General features: G+C 47.6%; 1 protein-coding gene across 5 annotated transcripts in view; it reads left to right on the forward strand.

Annotated features, from left to right (window-relative positions):
* Positions 1 to 2807: 2807 nt before the first annotated feature.
* The window catches only part of LRRC41 (leucine rich repeat containing 41), a 53178-nt gene continuing 32486 nt past the window's right edge, over positions 2808 to 23499 (forward strand). For 2 of the 5 annotated variants that reach the window (XM_033915450.1, XM_033915454.1), the window contains exons 1-6: positions 4233 to 4332; positions 10445 to 10494; positions 13223 to 13309; positions 14383 to 14453; positions 20466 to 21567; positions 22253 to 22486. In XM_033915450.1, the coding sequence (XP_033771341.1) occupies positions 4265 to 4332; positions 10445 to 10494; positions 13223 to 13309; positions 14383 to 14453; positions 20466 to 21567; positions 22253 to 22486 (1612 nt within the window). In that variant the 5' untranslated portion in view covers positions 4233 to 4264. Of the gene's footprint in view, positions 3088 to 4232; positions 4333 to 10444; positions 10495 to 13222; positions 13310 to 14382; positions 14454 to 20465; positions 21568 to 22252; positions 22487 to 23499 lie in introns of those variants that run through there. The other 3 variants (XM_033915452.1, XM_033915451.1, XM_033915453.1) reach the window with 3 other exon arrangements.

The raw sequence follows: 23499 nt of genomic DNA on the forward strand, positions 1-23499 counted from the left end.
GAACAAACAAATGGGTCTTAAGCAAATTTCTAAATTGCAATAGATTTCTACAAAACTGCAAAGTACCAGACAATGCATTACACATAAATGGTCCAGCTATAGAGAAACATGAATTTTTGGTCTGTACATATCGTAAAACATTCCCCTTTGATGTGTCTAACAACCAACAATTCTGTGACCTCAGCGTCCTTGGTGGAGTACATAGAGTTAGGCATTTTGCCAAATAATTTGGCAAGATGCCACCAAAATTTGCCCCTTCCTTTCTGAAAACACTATCGGGACCCTTGTCCAGCTCTCAAAACCTCATGCTTAGATTACTGCAATCTACTCCTAACTGGTCTCCCACAGTGTTGCCTCTCCCCCTTGCAATCTGTACAAAACTCTGCTGTGCGACTCATCGTCTACCAACCTTGCTACGCTCATGTCACCCCTCTCCTTAAGTAACTTCACTGGCTCCCTATCCACCATTGCATACAGCTCAAGCTCCTATTGTTGACCTACAAGTGTGTTCATTCTGCTGCCCCTCAATATCTCTCCTCTCTCCTTGTACACCTCCCAGAGAACTTTGTTCCTCAGATAAGCTGCTCTTAGCGTTACCCTTCTTATCTACTGCCAATTCCAGACTTTGTTCCTTTCATCTAGCTGCCCCCTTTGCCTGGAATAAATTACTTGAGTTTGTCCATCAAGCCCCTTCCCTTCCATTGTTTAAAATCAGACTGAAAACCCCTTTTTTGATATAGTCTTCATTCCATAACCGTACTCTCCATTGCCTTCCAACCCAGCCAGCTGATTAACCGTTCCCCTTAACTGTATCCATGACATCCTGTTTGTCTGTCTTGGCTGTTTAGATTGTAAGCTCTTTGGAGCAGGGACTGTTTTCTTACTCTTTGGGGCTCAGTACAGCACTGTGTGTGTCTGGTAGCGCTATAGAAATAATTAATTATAGTAGTAATAGTAGCATCTCAACAACTTGTGCTGGCGATTGCTGCAGAAAATGGAATTGTCTTCTTCCAAACTGCTGGCCTATGGTGATACCTAATATATAAGGATATTTATTTAGTTTATAAATGTTGTAGTTTAGGACACAGCAGAAATCAGTGCACAGCAGAAATCAGGCGTTCCCTTCCCAAAGGCTGAGCATCAATTGTTTTGGTTTTCTGACACCAGGATCCCTTTCACAGCTGCAGTCTTATCTACTATAATAAAACGCTAAGCGCGCATGCACACTCCTACCTGCGTGTTCCGTGATCAGTATGTCCGTGGCAGTCAGGAGTGTGCATGCACGCTTACAACAGCCCCACAAAGTACTCCAACGAACCCATCCAACCCTCCCACTGCGGTCTGACCCTCCCATCCGACCCTCCCTTCCCGCGGTCTGGCCGGCTCCCTTAGTCCCTTGCCACACTCCCCCTTCCCTTCCCGTGGTCCCGACAAACCTCCCGACTCCAGCAGCGGATGCAGCACTCTAAACATGCTGCTTCACGGCCTTCTACTGCCCTGATTTGCTCTGCCGCGTCTCTGATGATGTCATCAGGGATGTTCCAGAGTAAATCAGGGCAGTAGAAGGCTGCGAAGCAGCGTGTTTAGAGTGCTGCATCCACTGCTGGAGTCAGGAGGTTGGTCGTGAATGCGGGAAGGGAAAGGGGGGGGGTAGAGGAAAATGCTGCTGCTGCTGCACAGTGACATGGAGGGGAAGTGAAATGCCACTGATGCATAGAGAACGCGGGGGAGGGAAATACTGCTGCACAGGGAAGTGGTGTAGGGGGAGGGAAATGGATGGGGAGGGAATGCTGCTGCTGTGGCTGCTGCACAGGAAAGTGGGGTGGAGGGAGGGAAATGCTGCTGCAGAGGGAAATGTAGGGGGAGGGTATGCTGCTGCAGTTGCTGCACAGGGAAGTGGGGTAGGGAAATGCTGCTGCTGCTGCAGAATAAAGACATATGGCCTTGGGGAAGTACAAAGGGGACCTGAAGGGAAAAGATGACAAAAAAGGTTAAACAGGGTCAGAGAGAGATGGTAGAGGGTGTGAGACAGGGAAAGGGCGTGATGAGGGTCTAAAGCAGTGGTCTCAAACACGCGGCCCGCCAGGTACTATTTTGAGGCCCTCGGTATGTTTATCATAATCACAAAAGTATATCTCTTTAGCTTTAAATTACAATATTATTATTAAGACTTATCCAAAAGAAAAGATTTATAAACTATAAAGAGTTTTACCTCATGCAAAATTATTTCTTTAATGACATTAACTATTTTTTTTCTGAGGCCCTCCAATTACCTCCAAATCCAAAATGTGGCCCTGCAAAGGTCTACTGGTCTAAAGGGTACAGAGGACTAAGGAAATGGTGAAAGGTGAAGTGGTGGGACTGGGATCAGTGGGAGGCACGATCCAGCCATGGTACAGGCGGGGCATAGGTGGAGCTATTCTAGCACCCATTACTGTAACAAATGTAATGGGCTTAAACACTAGTATTTAATAAAATCCTTGTATGAAATGTATAATCCAAACGATTCTGGTAGACTAGTATCTCTGCATCGAAGCTCTTAGAATACTTAGAATTCCAGAAAATTCTGAAACAGATCCTGGTTGTATGTTCCCTTTGCAATTGCTAATAAAGACAATTTAAAAAAAAAGAAGCTGATTTAAAAGCAGAAGCAGCACTGTTGGGCGTGCTCTTTGGATGAATTCCATCTGACCTTCCCAAGATGGCTGCAATCACAGCGCTCCTATTTGAACAAATTCTACCTGACCTTCCCAAGATGGCTGCCGCAGCGGGTCCACGACCTATCCCACATTCCCCAAATTGGACTTCCCCAAGATGGCCGCCAAGCAAAGACGCTGCCAGTCCCACGTGACGCGCGCTGTTTCCCTCAACTGACTAAGATGGCTGCGCGCTATGCTAGGAGTTGAGGGCGCGTTCCCCCTTAGCTCGGGCAGGCCATTGATGAGTTGCCTTTGTGTGCGGGGCTGCGGTGAGGAGAAAAAAGCATGGAGGAGGAGAAAAACGACACAGGAGAGATCCCCTCTCTCTTTCTGCTGTGTGGCCGGACTGTAAGTGCCAATATGGAGACCCTGGAGCAGGAAGTCTGGGGTAAGAGGTTCCATCTCGGTCTGAGAAACACAGCCCTGGGGCCGGCCAGGAGCCCACCCTCCTCACACTTGAACCAGGGAAATGCACAATCCTGCACTGACCCCACCCCTTCCTCACACTTGAACCACTGATCCCAACCCCTCCTCACACTAGAACCAGGGAAATGCACAATCCTCCACTGATCCCAACCCCTCCTCACACTTGAACCAGGGAAATGCACAATCCTGCACTGACCCCACCCCTTCCTCACACTTGAACCACTGATCCCAACCCCTCCTCACACTAGAACCAGGGAAATGCACAATCCTCCACTGATCCCAACCCCTCCTCACACTAGAACCAGGGAAATGCACAATCATGCACTGACCCCCACCCCCTCCTCACACTAGAACCAGGGAAATGCACAATCATGCACTGACCCCCACCCCCTCCTCACACTAGAACCAGGGAAATGCACAATCCTCCACTGATCCCAACCCCTCCTCACACTAGAACCAGGGAAATGCACAATCATGCACTGACCCCCACCCCCTCCTCACACTAGAACCAGGGAAATGCACAATCATGCACTGACCCCCACCCCCTCCTCACACTAGAACCAGGGAAATGCACAATCCTCCACTGATCCCAACCCCTCCTCACACTAGAACCAGGGAAATGCACAATCATGCACTGACCCCACCCCCTCCTCACACTTGAACCAGGGAAATGCACATTCCTTAGCATAGCAGCAGATGAATCCAGAGACAAGTGGGAATAGCTCACATCGACCAGCAGGTGGAGATAGAGAAACTGATTAACAGTTGGCTTTATAGCCTGGTATTCCTCCTGTCCATTCAGTTTGCTCTATCTCCCAGCAGGGGTTGGAGCTATTCCAATAGCTCCTGGATTCTGGCTGTGGCTGGAATTTCGAATTCGCCTGTTGAGGTTTCTCTTCAGTGAACTCACAATTGATTCTATTTCTCCTGTTGAGATTTTTTCTCTTCAGTGAGACAGGGGTGTCCGGCTGTACGGTGCCGGCTTTAGAGGTTACACTTGGGCCCTCCCTTGTCCCTGCCTCACCCTCCCTCCTCTGATAGAGGGTCTATCTGGGTCTCTCGTTTTTTTTCTTCTTTCCTTAAAAAAAAAAAAAAAAAAAAAAAAAAATACACAAGAAAAGAGACTGCGGTGGCTTTCCATGCTTCAGTACTCTCAGGGGTGCTCAAGCTGTTCCTGCCGAGGTCTGGCAACCTTGTCTGCTGGGTTGTGAGTATGGCAATGGCAGGGTATAATTTCTGGTTGTTGGTTGTCTCCTTTATTTACAGCCGCTGAGCTTTGGTGAGTGGTTCGTTGGTGCGGCTCATCTCTTGGTTTTTGCCTATGTTTGAGTGCACTGAACCCCTGCGTTGGGCTCAGTTGGAGTAGCTGCTGCCTTCCCGCGCACAGGAGACGCATGGTGGTTTCCTGTGTGGGCGGGGGGGAGTGCCCTCGCATATACACCATGGTTTGCTGAGGCTGCCCGTCGATCGGCAGGGGCCGCGGCTGTGGTCAGGGTTCTAAAGGGTTGAGAGCCCGGGCCTTTTCCATGGACTGTTGGATCACATGGGTGCTCCGATGCTGGCAGACGCGCTGAGGCGTTCTCGTAGTCTGTTTCGGCGGTTTTTTTTTGTGGTTTCTCTCTTCGACTCCCTTGGCTCTCGGGGTTTCCCTCCCAGTCGCAAGAGGCCGGCAAAACGGGCGAACGTTGTTGTCTGGCCGGCGGAGCAAGTCACATTGTGGCTTCAGTTTTCCGCTTGCCGCGGCGGTGTTTGCTTCTTCGACTGAGAGCCGTGGTCTTTTCTGAGTAAAGACTGACGCTCCTGCACTGGGGGGGGGAGGGCGCCGCGGCGTTCAGTAGTTCTCTGGGAGCCGGCTGAGTTGGGCTCAACCGTCGCTACGCTGTGGCGGTAGTTGCGGGCGGTTTTTACCGGCCTGCATGTTTTTTTGGGGGGGGCCCAGTGTGGGGGCTCTGATTTGTAGAACAGGCTCATAGCCTAATGGTTAGTACAGCAACCTGAGAGCCATAGGAGCCAAGTTCAATGCTAGCTGCAGCTTCCTTTGACTCTGGGCAAGTCACTTTACTCTCCATTGCCCCAGGTACAAAATACATAACTGTATATAATATGTAAACTGCTGTAATTGCAACCACAGAAAGATGGTTATCAAATCCTATCCCCTTAAAAAAAAAAAAAAAAAAAAAAAAAAAAAAAAAAAATGAGAGCTACTAATACCAAGCGTGCTATGACACTGCTTTAAATCTGAGTTGTGGCTTTTCCGGTTAGAGCAGCTGCCTCGTCACCCTGAGGGTATGAGTTCAGTTCCCATTGCAGCTTCGGGTGCATCGGGACTTTTTAATTAACCAGAAAAAGCTGTTAAATCCATTTATATGGAATTGGAATATGTTCAACACCTTACGAGGTTTGCCGCGCTTGCGTTATACCCTAGGGGACTCTCTGCAGCCCCATTTGCTTGCGGTTTGACTCTATACTTCTCCCGATTTCGGCTTCCCTCCGTACTGAGTTGGAGGAAGCCGTGTCACACTGTGTTGGGTTCAGGCGCAGGAGAGTGTCGAGATTTTTCGCTTTGACTATCTCTCGAAGTCTCCCATGGGTGACACTGGGTAATTTGGCAATTTGTTACATTGATTCTGACCTGACGGTGTCTGGGGACGCTATTTCCGATTTCCTTCGAGCATACCTCTCTTTTTCTGTAGTAGCGTTCCTAGGACTACGTCCAGGGTGTCCCATCGTTGGCCTTCCCTGGGCCACTTTGAACTACACGCCCGCTGGCAGCTCTTTCAGCTGTCTCACGGACAGGATTCGGTCATATGGGCAGGTCACAACGCATTTGTCTAATTCCTGTTAAATGGCTATGGTTGTTCTGAGGGCGGTAGATGCAGCATCTTGATTGCATCTCTTGCGTATTCCCTCTATGGGCATCCGGCTTGTCGCTCCCGTTGCATAGAGTTAATCCTGTTTTCATGGGTTACTTTACGAACCTTGAATATTTTTCTAAGAGAATTTAATTTCTTCTTCCTGTTCCTGCAGTGATCGTACTGCTGTTTACTGGCCTCTTGCGCTTCATTCTGAAGGGGTCTTGACTTCTCCCATGGCCTCATACAGCTTTCACTTGAGGGAGTAGTCACTATGCTATCGGATCAGGGAGAGGTGAGGTTGGTTCCTTTTGCATTCTCCTCAGGTTCCAGTTAGTTCTTGGAGTCTCTCTGTTTGCTGTTTTCCTTGCACGGGTTTGTGGTCTTCAGGAAGGTGCTTGTAGTTCTTGGGGTACCACTGAATGTATGGGGGGCCAAGACTGGGGCATTGGGCAGGCCCATTCTAACCGATCAAGAGCCTTCTCTGCATCTAAGGACACAGAGAAGGACGGGTCATGTAAGTCCTTTGTTAGATATAACATGTGAAAAGCCTATCTAGTATTATTGGAAGAGTGCCTCTGAGCAACAAAAACCATTTGATGCATACCAATTATATAAAGAAGAGCCTTTGCCACACATAAGGCCAAGAGATTAGCAGGCTGCATCCCATTCTGCGGCTTAGTTCTCGGGGTCACACATTTCTGCTCGTATCCTGGAAGAGGATCTTCATAGTCTCTTTGGACTTGGCCTCGGCACTAGGTTGGCCTGCCTCCCTTGGAGTGGCGCTTTTGGATTTGGCGCATACCCTGAAATTCACAGGCATTTTAGAATCTGTGAACGTTAGACAGTTGTTGCGCTGCCAGGAGATATATCCATATTACTGACTCACTAGGAGCTTTGGCTCGCTTTCCCTTCGGCTGCTTCAGCTGTCGTTTTAGTGTCAGTGGTTCCCAGTATCTCAGGACTACATTTATTAGTATGATCCTCCTGCACCGCTCTGAGTGATTTGATGGCTCAGTGCGATTTCTCTTTTCGAGACATGGCTCGGTCTTTACTGGACTTGTTCATGTCCACTGACCTTTCCAGGCGGTCGGTTTGGGGGGGGGGGCTCGCTGGCTTCTTTCCTCAGATCCTGGTGTCTGGTCTTCAGGGGCACCTCTGTCCTTGGTCATTCTTCTGCTCTTGAGCATGGTCAGGCTGCCTGTCTGGAGCTGCTATTATTCTTCTGGAATGCCACTGAGGTTCCTTTTGGTCAGTATGAGGATGGGAGTGTTTCTCTACAGCTTGGGCAGTAGGTGTTGTTTTCGGTTGGAAGGTGAAGTTATTCTGCTTCACTGGGTGTACGCTCATCTTCATCTTCTGTTGGTAAATCCTTTTATGGATCAGGATATGAGTTTAGACAGACTTGATCTTCACGGACTCTCAGCATGGCACATTTCTCGTCTGTTTCATTTTCTGCAGCCTGGATATTGAGAATTGTGGCTCGGGCGTTCTAACTCTTTTTATAAACATGAGATCTCCTGAGCCTATCCTCATGGCTCGTCTCTCAATTCTAGACTTCCTAGCTTTCTCAGCGGGCCTAGGAAGTGTGCGTTAGAGGGGGTTGCTGTGTGGAGACTTTTTCGCCTCTGCTTTCTCCTTTTCAGTGTTTTCCGCTGGCTGATGTCAACTTGGTTCTGCCATCTCGAGCTCACTTTCCGAGCACTGTATTTGCGGAAGCTCTGGCTTGGCGGCGCCGTCCTTCCTTACGGTATTGATGGGTTCCTCGCCAGCCGGATGACGAAGTTCCTGGTATCTCGGGCTTGGCTCGCCTAGGGTCCGATCTCCTGGAATTTTTTAGGTACCTCCTTAGTTTTACGACCTTGCTTTTTGGAGAGGTCGTGACTGACGTGTAAAAGTGGTGAAAAGCAGATTGTTTCTTCTTTAGTCCAGGGGTTAAGGAAGTCTTCTCCTGTGGCTTCTGCTTCCGTTTGGATGTTTTTCCTTTCTGGGGTACTTCTTAGCGTCTGCACCACGCCAGAATTCCTTTTTGGGCACGAGTGTATGGCCGAGCGCTTAGCGTGTAATTTCCTTTTACTTCTAGGGCCAGGCTTGGCTTGTTACGTGGGCTTGTTACGTGGGCTCGGTATTTTGCTCATCGCGTAATGTCAGCTTCATTTCATCCTGGTCTTTTGGCTCGCCGAGGGGCTGTGCCGTTGCTCATGTTGCTTCTCGTAGCCATGGTTTCAGCTCTGCAGTTTTCTTTTTGGGTGCAGGCCGTTTTCAGCGGGGATTCCTATTTCTGATTTCCGTTATATAGGGTGTCAGTTCGGATGGTACCACTATTCCTTCTGTAGGGGAGTCATCCTTTCTTTCTGGCACTCTTAGTTTTCCTTCCCGCTACCTAGGAGGTAACCTGGGGAGCAGTGTTATTCTTCACTGCATTTTTTGATCAGTACGTAGCTTTCTCCGCGGGCTCGGTTTCTGATAACTTTTAGTTATCTATTTCTCCTTTTTTGTAGTATTCCAGGGACGCCTTCAATGTATGGCGACATCCGCAGCCTCCATCACGCTATGGGTACAGAAGGACATTCTTTATGCCTGCTGGCTGGCAGGGAAGCGGTTGGCGAAAGATCTGCATGACCATTCCGCTGGAGCAAGGTCTACCTCTTCAGCTCGGTCCGGAGGTTTTTATCTTGGGGGAGATTTGTCTCACGACTATTTGGTCTACCGAACGTGCTTTCTCTACGCATTGCTGCTTGGATGTGGGGGCGCCTGCAATAGTGGCATTTTGGGCTTCGGTTGTTGCGGAGGCGGCGTTTGCTTCCCACCCGGATTAAGGTTTGCTTTGCTACATCCCACTTGTCTCTGGATTCATCTGCTGCTATGCTAAGGAAGGTAAAATTATGTTCTTACCAGTGTTCCCGCTAAGCTGCGTTGGCCTGCGCTCACGCACAAAATATTATATCGCAGCGCACAAGTTTCTCTTCACAGCGCACACACGCGTCGCAAAGGTAAGGGGAGGCTATAACAGCTCCTGCAGCTCTGCACTTCCCCACAATTGCCATGCTTCGGTTCCTCTTCTTCCTTCCTTCCTCCCCCCCCCCCCCCCCGCGGGACCCTGCGGCACCATCAACTCTTACTCCCTCTAATGTCGGCCCTGCAGCTCCAGACTTCCTCGCACCTTCTCCCCTCCCCCTTTGGATCGCTATTATTTTAAATGTTATAGCCGCAGAGCTGTATCCATCAGTGGAGATGTCTAACCTCGGCCTGCCCCGGAACTCTTACTGCAGCAGCCGCCCGTCTAGGCAGGAACAGGAAGTCACTGTTGCAGTAAGAGTTCCGGGGCAGGCCGAGGTTAGACATCTCCACTGATGGATACAGCTCTGCGGCTATAACATTTAAAATAATAGCGATCCAAAGGGGGAGGGGAGAAGGTGCGAGGAAGTCTGGAGCTGCAGGGCCGACATTAGAGGGAGTAAGAGTTGATGGTGCCGCAGGGTCCCGCGGGGGGGGGGGGGGAGGAAGGAAGGAAGAAGAGGAACCGAAGCATGGCAATTGTGGGGAAGTGCAGAGCTGCAGGGAAGAGTGTTGCGGTACCCAGCTGGAGGGAGAAGGAAGATGAGGGAGGGAATTAAAGGAGATGCCAGGGCTTGGAGCATAGGAGGAAGGTATGCCAGTCTAAGGGAAAAGGAAGGGGGAGATGTGAGAGCATGGAGGGGGAACGAAAGATGGAAGAAAAGGAAAGGAGAGAGATGCCAGAGAATCAGGGAAGGGGAGATACCAGACTATGAGGAGAGGTGTGGGAGAGGGAAGGCGAGGAGAGAGATGCCAGACCAATGGGGTGAAAGGAGAGATGGAAGGGGGAGGCATACAGTTTCTGGAAGGGGCATAGAAGGAGAGAAGATGCCATATAGGGGAAGAGAGACGGCAGACAGTGGATGGAAGGAAGAGAGTTACAAGAAGATGAGGAAAGGAGAAACCACAGAAGACAAAGGTAGAAAAAAATTTCTATTTATTTATTGCTTTAGGAGACATGTGTCACTGTTTCTGTGAAGCATTGTATGCAGAGTCCAGCTTCTTGCTGGTTCAATTTAACCTTTGTCTATGTATTTTTATTTTATCCCCTCTTTTACAAAACTGTGAAGCGTTTTTAGCACCAGCCTTGGTGGTAGCAGCTCTGATGCTCAGAATTTTATGAGCATCAGAGCTGTTACCTCCGTAGCTAAAATCCACACTACAGTTTTGTAAAAGAGGGAGGGGTTAGTTTGTGATTACATATTCCTTACTAGGCGAAGGTGTTTTCTGTGTTCTGTGTGTTTTCTGTTAGGATTGACGGTGTAGGATTGATCTGTGCTGGTCTGGCTTGTTTAGTTTTACAATGGGTGTATTGATGTACTGCTCACTGCAATATGTAAGATGCTGCCTTTTCCTAGGTACTCATGTGTGACGTGTGGTTTGTTACTAAAAATCATGTTTTTCTTACAGATGGGGGGGGTGCCAAAAAAATGATGGGCCCCGGATGTTACATATGCTAGGTACGCCACTGTATGTAAAGATACCAGAAAGCTGGCGTAGCAAAAACTTCTAAGTTTTGAGTATTTAACCCTCCCACAATCTCACGGGCACTCGTTTCAAGTTTATTGAGATTTTGATTTAAACGCAATATCAAATATTTTCAATGCGTATAACAAAAATAAATTTGGGGAAATAAATAAAACCATTTGAACCAGTGTTCCCGCTAAGCTGCGCTGGCGCACAAAATATTACATCGCAGCGCACACGTTTCTCGTCACAGCGCACAATCGGAAGAGGCGTACGGCAGATGGCAGGGCGGCGAGAGGAGAATCGGGCGAGTTGGCTCATAACTTGCTGGCGCCCGATATTTTTGGCTCACGGTGAAAAAAGTTTGCTCACAACACCCGCCCGCTTAGAGGGAACACTGGTTCTTACCTGTTAATTTTCTTTCCTTTAGTAGCAGCAGATGAATCCAGAGCCCCACCCCTTCTGTGGCTATCTGTTTGTGTCTTATGTGGCATTTTCAGTTCTGGTTTAAACATTCGCTACTGGAAAGAAGTTTTTTTTGGATGCTCATTATCCTATCTCGGGATGCTTGGGCAAGGAGCATAACTGAATGGACAGGAGGAATACCAGGCTATAAAGCCAACTGTTAATCAGTTTCTCTATCTCCACCTGCTGGTCGATGTGAGCTATTCCCACTTGTCTCTGGATTCATCTGCTGCTACTAAAGGAAAGAAAATTAACAGGTAAGAACATAATTTTACCATCCTGCACTGACCCCACCCCCCTCCTCACACTTGAACCAGGGAAATGCACAATCATGCACTGACCCCACCCCCTCCTCACACTTGAACCAGGGAAATGCACAATCATGCACTGACCCCACCCCCTCCTCACACTTGAACCAGGGAAATGCACAATCCTGCACTGACCCCACCCCCTCCTCACACTTGAACCAGGGAAACGCACAGTCCTGCACTGACCCTAACCCCTTCTCACACTTGAACCAGGGAAATGCACAATCATGCACTGACCCCACCCCCTCCTCATACTTGAACCAGGGAAACACACAATCCTGTAACTTCAAGTGTCCCCTAGTATGTACTTTTTGATGGAGTAAAAAAATCGATTCCCTTGTACCCACTCACCACTCAGGATCTTGTAGACTTCAATCATATCTTCCCCTCAGCTATTTCAGTACCTTCTTATCTTGGAAGGAAGAAGCATGATTGTGGGGCTCCTTAATAGAGCTGGAAGGTACAGAGGATCTGAGAGGTGGGGGACAGATAGTTCACTGATAAAGATGTATTGTTATTGCAAAGAGGTGTATGGATTGTCTTTGTAATCATATTAAGCAATCTTTGGTCTTTAAACTCTTTCAACTCTGGAATGATCTCCCCTTTTAAGGAGTTCCAGTTCATCTTTAAAAACTACTATTTGCCAAACATTTTGAAAATTTATTCTTAGAAATTTTGCTATTATCTTCTATTTATCATTTGTAAATCATTCTCTGTTTATTTAATTCCAACAATTGTATTATATCTATTCCTGTATAACATGTTGTACTCTTATAAGCTTATAATGTGTACATTGTAATTCGCTGATTGTCCAGCTCTCTTTGGTGTGAACTGCCTAGAAGTCGTCTGACTATGGCGGTATAGAAGAATAAAGTTATTATTCATTATTATTATTAAACCGAGTTGAGCCTTCTTAGAATGATAACTCGGTATAGAAAGTTAAGCTTTAGTTTAGTTTAATACGTCTTCAAACATGCTTATTTCTTTTTAACTGTTCTAATTTGGAGGTGATCTTGCATTTTCAGAAGGGATCCCTTGGCGATGTTGACGTGATACTGCTTGTGGTGAGCTTTTGGTAGCAATCTCTGTGCCGCAGCCGATTCCAGGTGTGCCCCGACGAGATGCCAGTAAGGAGGACAGGGGCTGGCGTGGGCTGACTGCTTATAGGACGTGCCTCTCTCAGTGAGAGTCTCCTATAGGCAGTCAGCCGGCAGTGATGACTCTTTTCCTCGCCGGCATTTCTCCTCCTCTGCCCGCACCTCCCCTCTTCCAGGAGCCTCCACCGAAGTGACAGATGGGCCTCGGTGCATGCATGGATGTCGACGTGATGTTCATCGTATTGACATCCTCGCACTTCCGGGTTCCTTCCTGCCAAAAGTTTGCGGGACCCTGCTTTAGTCCTTGATAACTGTACAAGCTTCACATGTCCCAAGCTTTTCTTTTCATAAGAACATAAGCATTGCCTCCGCTGGGTCAGACCCGAGGTCCATCGCGCCCAGCGGTAGCCCAACAGGTCCAGGACCTGCACAGTAATTTTCTGTCTATACCCTTCTATCCCCTTTTCCAGCAGGAAATTGTCCAATCCTTTCTTGAACCCCAGTACCATACTCTGCCCTATTACGTCCCCTGGAAGCGCATTCCAGTTGTCTACCACACGTTGGGTAAAGAACTTCCTAGCATTTGTTTTGAATCTGTCCCCTTTCAACTTTTCTGAATGCTCTCTTGTTCTTTTATTTTTCAAAAGTTTGAAGAATCTATCCCTCTCTACTCTCTCTATGCCCCTCATGATCTTGTAAGTATTTATCATATCCCCTCTAAGTCTCCTCTTCTCCAGGGAAAAGAGTCCCAGTTTCTCCAATCTCTCAGCGTATGAAAGATTTTCCATCCCTTTTATCAGACAACAGTGTATATGTACCTTTAAGGCTTTTGTTTTTTTTTTCCCTTCTAGCACTTCCTTCCACCATCCTTCAGCACCTTCTACCACTACTTAACATCTATTACCTGGAAAGGATTGAAGAAACTGCTGTTAAGAAAGGTGAGTGCCTGGTGCTCTCTGGTTCACGGGAGCTATAGGGTGCTGTTTGCTGTTACTGGGGAGGGGGGTTGGGAGGGGGGGTGGGGTGACATCAGGGGTCTTACTGTTCTGCAGATTGCCTGACTGTACTGTTTTTGTATGTTCCTGATGTTTTGCTGTGCTGTGTTTTGTCATAAATAAACAATTGCAAAAAAAAAAAAAAAAGAAAGATGAGTGCTCAGGAGCAATAGTCTTGAAGAGCCGCTGCTTAGCCCTTCACGGGAATGACCCAGACCAGACATGCAATGCATTTCCAAAACAGATAATACTTTATTTGTAACAGCGGAAGTGTACCAGTAACAAGCTTGCATTATCAAGCTGGAAATGCAATTGGAGAGAGTATACAAAGAGAAGCCGGCAGAGTCCGAATGCATGAATGATCTCTAAAGAGACAAGCAGGATGGGAAGCCCATTCTATAGGCTTGATTTTGGACTACAGCGTTCCCCCACAAATCGCAGACTCGCTCATTCGCGCTCTGCTCTGACCGCCTCTTCCTGTAGTAAAGTCGGGCTACACCAATCATGAGCTGCGTGTCAAAGCAGTTCCTGATTGGTATAGCCCGACTTTACCACAGGAAGAGGCGGTCGGAGCAGAGCGCGAGTGATTTCCTTCACCCGCTGTCGCTCCAGCTACCCTCTCCTGCCTCACCCCCGTGAATTTCGGGGGAGTACTGTACACCCCTACATCCTGTGCCATCCCAGGATTATTTAAATTAGTGCAAAATTGCCTCTATTCTGCCCTTTTCCTTATCCTGTGCCCATATCTAGAAGGTTGTTTACTATCTTTTGTGGGTTTTCTGTGGTCAGGTCCTTTGTCCAGATGTGCCAGGCTGTTGGTCACAAATTTGCTCCCGATGGCAGTTGGTAACAAGTTTGTTTTCTTTACTAACAAAAGAAACTTTCAATTTATGCTTGGAAGCATTGCATGGGGCCCTCTTCATGGGGTTCACTGACCAGGCACCCCTCATCAGTCCGCTGATCTGTCTTGAGCTGCCTACACTACAGAGAGTCATTTGCTGAAATTCTAATTCCAGGGCTTTCCACGGAGCCGGTGTGGTGCCAGATATGGAAACGTGTGATGAAAAGGAAACCATCGCAATACGAGGTGAGGCTGCAAATTGGAAAGGCTTTTCTGTCTAGACCAGGGGCCTTCAAGTTTTATTAAAATTTTGATGTATCGCGATATCATTAATTCAAAGCGATTTACAATTAAAAACAGGGTCTCAATTATTAACGACAACAGACACACATAAGGGAAGTAGGGAGAACTACAATAAGCTTAATAAAAGACTTATGAAAGGAAAAATTTTTTAAAAGTATTGATAAAAATTGAAAAGGAAATTAAGAACCTTTTTAAAAAAAAAAAAAAAAAAAATTCCATTTCTCGGAGCCTAAGACAGAGGACAAGTGAGTTTAAGCAGCGAATGGGATCAAAAGAGACTCCGATGAAGAGGTCTGAAAAGCATCCTTGTACAACCAGTATTTTAACAGTCCTTTAAATTTATTTAGTGATTTTTCTTCCTTAATAAATGATGGTAAGGAGTTCCATATTCTGGGCCCTGTAACCGCAAAGATCTTATCTTGTCAAACTTTTTGTCACGAGGGCCACATTCAGCACTTTTCAACGGGCCGTGGTAAAAAAAAAAAAAGAGTTTTATTGAAAGCAGAAAATTTTATAAACTATTTACAAAGTATGTGAGATTAAATTATCGTAGTAATGGACTTCCAGATTCATTTTAAAGATTAGTCACCGCGCCAGAGCTACCTAGAACGCTGCAAATTGACGCCGTCGATTGAGGCCGTACAAGTACGAAAAAATACTACGAATTATACAATTACAATTTAGTATTAAATAGAGTTGTAAATAATATTAACATAATATGGAATATCAATATATTTTGGAACATAATTTTAATTAATGCATTTGAAATCTATCAACACAACGTGGGGTTTTTAAAAAATGTTTTGTGGATTCTCATTGGAAAATTAGTCCAGTTCGCACATTTCCGCATAATTCTTCCATGGGCCGTACTTTGGAGACCCCTGGTCTTGACCATCAAGTCTTATATTGTCAGTAACGATAACAATGGATTTAGGCAGTATTTTTCATCCAAGCTAGACTCCCCCCCCCCCCCACCCAAAGGAAGTGATTTTTTTGAAAAGCTGTTGGGGGATTTGTGGAACTGCTGTTCTTTCGTGTGTTGGGTTTTGTTGAATTAGGCAGTATGAATTCTGCATGGACATTACACCTGTTTCTAGGGCTGTTATCTATAGATTCCTTGGTTCTTCCCTTTGTCCAGTGAATACATCTGTCCCATATTGGAGAAAGCAGAGGTGAAGCCAGACAGTAGGAGATTCTGAAACTGACTGTAATAGTAATTTTGCATTTATTACAAAACCCTGGGAACTGAGTAGATGGTGTGGTTACTTGGCTAGATGGGGCAAGAGTCAGAGGAAGTCCGCCTTAAATTTGACTAAATGTGAAATTGGTGAAAAGAAAAACTGGCAAAAAGGGAAGCCAGAGATGAACGAGAGCTTGTGACAGAAAGGGAAAGAGGCTTTGTTAACTGTTGTCAAAATCTGGACTATAATGACTGCTGAAGTGGAGCAGTAGAGAGGAGATGACTGGTCAGAAGGATATAGGCATTCTAACACAATGTCTTCCTCACAGTGTCCTTGGTCAGTTATGATCAGTAGACTGCAATTTACTTACAAAAAGTGTGTGTATGGTTGGGGGGGTGGGAATGGGAAGAGATTTTGGATTTAGCTCACACTTTTTCCAGTACCGTATTTCCCTGCATATAGGCCGTCCCTCTGCATAGGCTATATGTATCCATGTATAGGCCGCAGAAAAGGGCAGCCTATGTTTAAAAACCGGAAGATAAGCTGCCCTATGGTATTAGCCGCGGCTTATCTTCCAGTACCTCCTCTGCCTTTGTCAATCATCCCCCACCTCCGGTATCTTTTCAGGAGCCCCCTAGATGGCGAATCTCCGGTGGTGCAGGGCAGCCGCGATCTCTTTGGCATCCGGCCTGCCTCCACACCGCCCGCTGAATGACCAACGTCAGCTCTTGCGGGACTCGCGAGAACTGACGTCAGTCACTCAGCAAGCGGTGCGGGAGCAGGCTGGATGCCAAAGAGATCACGGCTGCCCTGCACTGCTGGAGATTTGCCGTCCGCCGTCCAGGGGGCTCCTGAAAAGGTACCAGGGGTGGGGGGATGACTTAAAATTTTTATATAGGCCACCCCATATAACTAGGCCGCGGCCCTATATATGGGGAAATACGGTAGTAGCTAAAGTATGAGTTAAATTCACATAGAGTAGACATTTCCCTGTCTAGAGAATGAGGGCTTACCACAAATAAAATGTTAAAGCCAAATAAGGGCTCAGAAGGATCATCTTGTTTAGGTCAACAAATGAAAATACAGCTTTTGGGATCCTTTCTCTAACACATGTATTTATTTTTCACAACTTTTATACTGCTCTATTTAAAATGCTTAGCGGTTTACAAACTGACTTAATCAGAAATAAAATTAAGCACATTAAAACAAAACTAGAAGAAGATGATAACCCCCCAGCAAATTACAAAAAATAATTACTCGGTCAAAAGTCTGCTGAAATAGAGGTTTTCAGCAACTTCCAGATCTGTAAGTTTTCATTTTACTTAAAGACTCTGGAAGCAAATTCCATAGTCATGCACCCTCTTACGTAAAACACCCTAGATCAGGGGTGTCCAACCTGCGGCCCCGTGAAGTATTTTGTGCGGCCCCGGTCGAGGGCGATGCAGTGTTTTCCTCTGATGCCCCCGGGTGTTTACCGTCTTGCCGGCTCCCTCCTCTGTCTTGCTGCAGCATTTGCGCGACCCCAGAAAATTTTTTTCGGCTGATGCGGCCCAGGGAAGCCAAAAGGTTGGACACTCCTGCCCTAGATCTTTTAAACATGTCAGATTGGAGGATAATAGATAGAATATCAGTAAATATTTTTCTGCTGATCTCAATGAAAGTGGAAGACAGTGCAGTCTCAGAACTGTAGCCAATGATGGGTCCTCTAAATATTCTTCACTCTTCGACCTCTAACCCTTTATTGTAGTTCCTTCCTATTACATCTCCTGTAAACCGTGCCGAGCTCCACGAACGTGGAGAAGATGCGGTATACAAACCTAAGGATTGGATTAGATTAGATTATTTAACATTTAAAGATTCAGGCCAAAATTTTAACTTGAACACACAGTCTGGTTCAAATCGTGGAATATTAGTCAAAAGACTAGCTACTACATTCTGAGCAAGTTGTAAGGACTTGAGCATCTCTACATGTTTGCTCTTGTACTATCCCCCTTTATTCCGGGACCAGTGGGTGATGTGTCCCTTGCCGCCAGGCATTGTAGGAAGCCTCAGATGATTGAAGTCTTAACTCCTCCCTCTGATAGCATACCCTGGAGCATGCCCCTTGGACACCAGTCTTGTCTTCATACAAGCCAGCCTGTAGGAGCTTATCTTTTCTGCTCATGTTTCTTTTGGTAGTTTTCAGTAATTCTTCAGTATTTTCTTTCGTGCTCTTGCCCTCGTGCTGTGGAGGTTCCCTGCGAGGACATTCTGGTGGCAGGAGATCGCAGACTGTTGGAGAACATCTGGGGGGGGGGGGTTCCCTGCGCTGCAATAAGCCCCCTGGTCAACCTCTAAAGATCGGGGCTCCGGGATCGGGAACTAGCTCACCCCAGGTTCGTCCACTAGTGGGTGTAGCACAGGCTGACCGGTTCCACGGAGGTGCTACAGGGATTGGAGCTGGATTGCGTGCCTCCGCCAGGCATTTGATCGACGTATCCATGGCTTACGTCATTCATCAGGGGGGCATGTGGGGGTCCCTCCCGCTCTTTCGCTGGGCGGAGAGACACCTTGTAGCCCTGTCTGCTGCTCACATGGCAGGGGTAGACAATGTTCATGCAGACTTTCTCAGTCGCCAGACCCTGGACCCCCGAGAGTGGTCTCCCGGAGAGCGTTCGAGTGCATAGTGCACTGGTGTTCGAGTTCATGGCGACTGCAGCGAACAAGACGGCCAATTGATTTTTCAGTCGTCATGAGGCTTGCAGCGACGGCCTAGACGCTCTGGTGCAGCCCTGGCCCCAGGAGGGTCTTCTTTACACCTTCCCTCCTTATCCCATGATAGGATGTTTGTTGGGTTGAGTAGCAGAGCATGGGGGGCCGGTGATCCTGGTGGTCCCCGATTGGCCCAGGTGGATGTGGTATGCCAATCTGGTTTGGCTGGTGGGGTAGAGTGCTGTGGTTGCCTTGTCACTCTCGTCTCCTCACATGAGGGCCAATCACTTCACTTGGGTCCTATGGCATGTCTCTTAAGCACGCAGCCTTGATGGCCTGGGGCTATTCTTCTGCAGTGACTGCTATGCTGCTTCACATTAAATGGAAGTCCATGGCGGCGGTCTATGCGCCCTCTTGGCAGTGCTACCATGCATGGTGCGCCAGCTGACAGGAGGATCCTTCTTCCCCCTTGGTTCCTCGGGTGCTAGAGTTTCTGCAGGATGACCTAAAAAAGGGCCTTGCAGTGGCTTCGCTATGGGTTCAGCCTGGGTCCTCTTGCCTTGAGGGGCTCCTTGGCGATTCATTTGGACGTGGTTCATTTTCTATGGGGCGCGGGTTGTCTGAGGCCCCCTTTGCGCCTCCCTTGTCAAACACGGAATCTGAATCTGGTTCTCTGCTCCCTAGCTCGCCCGCCTTTGGAGCAGGCATCTTTGATGGATCTCACTATTAAGACGGTATTCCTTGTGGCTGTAACTTTGGCTAGGAGAGTTTCGGAGCTCCCGGCACTCTCTTGTCAGGATCCATTCCTGCGTATTATGGATGCCGTGGTGCTATTGAGTATGGTTCCTTCCTTTCTTCTGAAAGTGGTTTCTGTCTTCCATGTGAATCAGGAAGTCCGGCGTTTGTTTCTTCCGGTTCGAAGGCCTAGGACCGGGTGCTGTGGTCTCTGGATGTGCGCAGGCCTTTGCTGCAATATTTGAGGTTACCCAAGAGTTTCGCCTCGTGGACCACTTGATTGTCCTGGTGGGACCTGCACACCGAGGCGGTCCTGCCTCTAAGGTTACCATTTTGAGATGGATTCGAGCAGCCATTTCTGTGGTTTACGTAGCAGCAGTTAAGAAGCCACCCTTCGGGGTGCGGGTTCATTCAACCAGAGGGGTTTCCTGCTCCTGAGCTGAGTCATTGGCGGTTTCTCCAGATGAGATCTGTAGGGCTGCTACCTGGTCCTCCTTGCACACCATCAAGTTTTATAGGATTGATGGGGCGGCCAAGCAGGATGCCGCTTTTGGTGCCTTGGTGTTGGCAGTGAGCTCATCAGTCCCACCCTGATGTTTTCGGGACTGCTCTGTTACGTCCCACTGGTCCCGGAATAAAGGGGAATTGTGCAAGAACGAAAGACTAAGCTCATACCTTTGCTAATCTTCTTTCTTGTAAATCCTCCCTTTATTCCGGGAACCCACCCTTTATCTGTCTGAATCGCTGATTGCCTGTCTTGAAGTACTGGTAAACTAGATTTTGGTTTCAGACCAGCCTTTATAAGAGTGCCATCTGTCTGTATTTAGCACGGAAATTGGGGGGGGGTTCTAGTTCAAGCACCCCCTCCTGACAGTGTGAGCTCCCTATAGCACTGGTTTGTTGTTCAGGTTTCTAATGTTTTATAACCTGTTTTCTCGTTTTCATTATTGCTGTTTTGCAAATGTTGAATTGAGCAGAATTAATTTGTCTGGCGGGGAGTTCCCCATTCCTCTCTCTTGTTTATCTTCTGTAGATGTTCCTTGCTGCTTTCAGGGGCATGCTCCAGGTTATGCTATCAGAGGGAGGAGTTAAGACTTCAATCATCTGAGGCTTCCTGGTGGCAAGGGATGCATCACCAACTGGTCCCGGAATAAAGGGAGGATTTATAAAAAAGAAGATTAGCAAAGGTAAGAACCTAATCTTTCATTAGCAGACTGTAGGCGCTTCGCTGGCTCTCTTTCAACCAAATTTAGTTTTCTTTACTTGCTTTGCTGTTGTCTGTATTCCAGACTCATATGTGACTTTGCTGCTTTAAAAACCATCTCAGGCTGTGATTATTTCCTTACAGAACATCAGATGTTGGAGGCAGAAGTTCCTGGAGACCTTTTTCCACAACATCATGCGTGGGATCTTGGACATGTCCTCGGACACATGCTTACAGGACCCTCGGTTCTCCCCCCTGCTCCACAGCGCACGTTATGTCACAGAGTTGACCATTGGGAACAAGCTGCAGGGAGTGACTCGACTTGGCCCGGTGTTAGGGAGCTTGGTTGATTCGGTGAAGACCTTGAAGTTCCTTCATCTTCGCTCTGCTGACAAGGCAACTGAATATGCACTTAGGCTTCTACTTCACTGTTTAATCCATCACGGAAAGGTCTGCAAGATATCTTTATCATCCTGGCCAACTCCAGACCAGGATCTTTTAGTCGTTATCTTAAAAATCAGTGCAGGCCTCTGGCGTCAGACCAGTGACTGCAAGATGTGCGTGCAGGAACAAGATGCAGAAAGCAGTGGTTCGGCACAGGAGAACAGACTCCCACAGTGTGTGGAGTCGCAGGAAAGTAGCCACATGCAGGCGCCCTCTGGAGGCAATTCTGAGAACAAATGGACCAATGAGAAGCCCCCAAGTGCCTTATTAAACTTACATTTGCCTGATGTAGACCAGAAAGCACTAACTAAGGTGTCCACAAAGAGTGGAGACAATGCCGTAGCCACTGATATCCCAGCAGTGCCGGCATTGATCGGCAGCATTTCCAGGAATGCCGTGTGCCATCAGTCTTCCCTGAATAAAGTGCCTCCGCCTACCTCGCAGAGCTCTAACACTTCAGCGATACCATCTGCAAATAATTCCTCCTACTGTGGGGGAGATGCGAAGGCAGAGCAGGATGAACTGTTTGATTTTGTCTTCGCCGTGGCCCAGGAAGAGATGAAAAAGTTGCAGGATGGAAATACTCAATTGGCAGAGGAGAACGCAGGCAATGGGGGGGCTCTTTCTGAGGCAGCCCAGGGGACGACTGACCTTCCTCCACCTTTGAAAATCAGATATCACTTCCGCAGTGTTACGTCGCTAAATTTACACAATGTGGTATTATCGCTAGAGTCCTGTCATTTCCTGTGTCACCTGCTGTGTTCCTGGGTCTCATTGGAAGCCCTCATGATGGCTTACAACGGTGCGTAGGAGATAGGTGAAAAGGAAGGAGATCAAAGGACAGGAAACCTGGAGTCTCTCTTGCTCCTCTTAGAAAAATTTCAAAACATTCATTTTGGTTCATCAGCTTCTTCCTCCTCTTGGTCTTACAGTCCAGAGCTGGGGAAGTGGTCTTCAGAACTACTAAGATCCCCCCTCACACAAACACATCTTCATTTAGAACTATCTGGGGTCCCCCCCCCCCAATCTTTATTTTTAAAGTGCTTTATATTACGTTTGTACTGCTGTACTTCGCCTTGATAATAGGCAGGTTAAAAATGTTTAAAATAAATAAATGACCTGAGATTGCTTTCTGCACCCCCCCCCCCCCAATCTTTATTCAAGTTACCTGGGATTACCACTCTAATCTTTGATCTCCTTCCTGATTGGCTTAGTTATTGCAGCAACAGACCCTCAAATGTGCTCCCCAAGACTGGCCACTGGGTGTCACTGCTGAGCGATGCTGGGGTCTCCTAAGGGCTATGGACTCAGTTGATCTAAGATGCTAAAGGCGGCCTCAGCTCTGCCTCGAACCCATTGAGCCTCTGCATCTTATTTCTAGCCTTGTTTGCTTGGGTTTTTTTTTTTTTTTTTTTTTTTACATATTAGGGCAATTTCACATCTTCTATGCAAATATTGGTTTTTTTTCCTCACTGATTTTTTTTCAGAGTTGGGTTCCAACATCTTCCTTATACTGAAGGCGCTCTGCACTTTATCTCGCCAGCCAGACTGCCATCTCTCCGTGGTTCAGCTTAGTGATTTTGTGGTGCAGGTGCCTCCCCTGGAGCTGGCTTGCACTATCCTGACTGACTTTCCTTCCCTCCATGTCCTTGCTCTCAAGTTCAATGTGGAAGATTCCCTATGGGAGGAGGGACTGGAACAATCTGACCCAGAATTCCTTGGTAAGAAGTGCTTAGAATGTATTCGCCCAGCAGGGTGCTCTGTGTAGTGAAGGGTGTTTCTGTGCTTCCCTCATTGGCAGGCAGTTCTCTTCCTGATCCCTGCCTTCTCCCCCATGGGCTCCGGTGCCGAGAGGTTGCTAGCTGGGGCGTGGCTGAAGAGTGTCAGGGGAGACCTCCACTTAGGTGGCATCTTTGTCTCAAGTGGACCTTATGATGGAGGAAGGGCTGTGGCTCGGCACCCAGAGGTTGTGAGATCAAATCCCCGTGCCGCTCCTTGTGACCCTGGGCAAGTCACTTAATCCTCCAGTGCCCACCGCTTTGAATGTCAGCTTTGAAATGCCAAAGTGACAAAAAGGCAGTGTACAAGTCTATTCCCTTTCCAACAGGGGTCTACCCAGGTCACAAGCACCAGGCAGAAACCGAAAGAGTAGCAACATTCCAGAGCTGAGATTGTGATGTCATAATGCCTCATTCCACCAATGCCTAAGAGCCAACCTCTTGGGATGTCACAATGGCTTCATTGTCCTATACTTGACTCACATAAGAATAGCCATATTGGGACAGACTGAAGGTGGGGCTCACTGGTAGAGCTGTTGCCTCTGCACCCAGAGGTTGTGAGATCAAATCGCCGTGCCGCTCCTTGTGACCCTGGGCAAGTCACTTAATCCTCCAGTGCCATCAGCTTTGAAATGCCAAAGTGACAATAAGGCAGTGTACAAGTCTATTCCCTTTCCAACAGGGGTCTACCCAGGTCACAAGCACCAGGCAGAAACCGAAAGAGTAGCAACATTCCAGAGCTGAGATTGTGATGTCATAATGCCTCATTCCACCAATGCCTAAGAGCCAACCTCAGCTGGGATGTCACAATGGCTTCATTGTCCTATACTCGACTCACATAAGAATAGCCATATTGGGACAGACTGAAGGTGGGGCTCACTGGTAGAGCTGTTGCCTCTGCACCCAGAGGTTGTGAGATCAAATCCCAGTGCTGCTCCTTGTGACCCTGGGCAAGT

The sequence above is a fragment of the Geotrypetes seraphini genome, chromosome 12 (genome assembly GCF_902459505.1).
Source record: "Geotrypetes seraphini chromosome 12, aGeoSer1.1, whole genome shotgun sequence".
In the NCBI taxonomy this organism is placed as follows: Eukaryota; Metazoa; Chordata; class Amphibia; order Gymnophiona; family Dermophiidae; genus Geotrypetes; species Geotrypetes seraphini.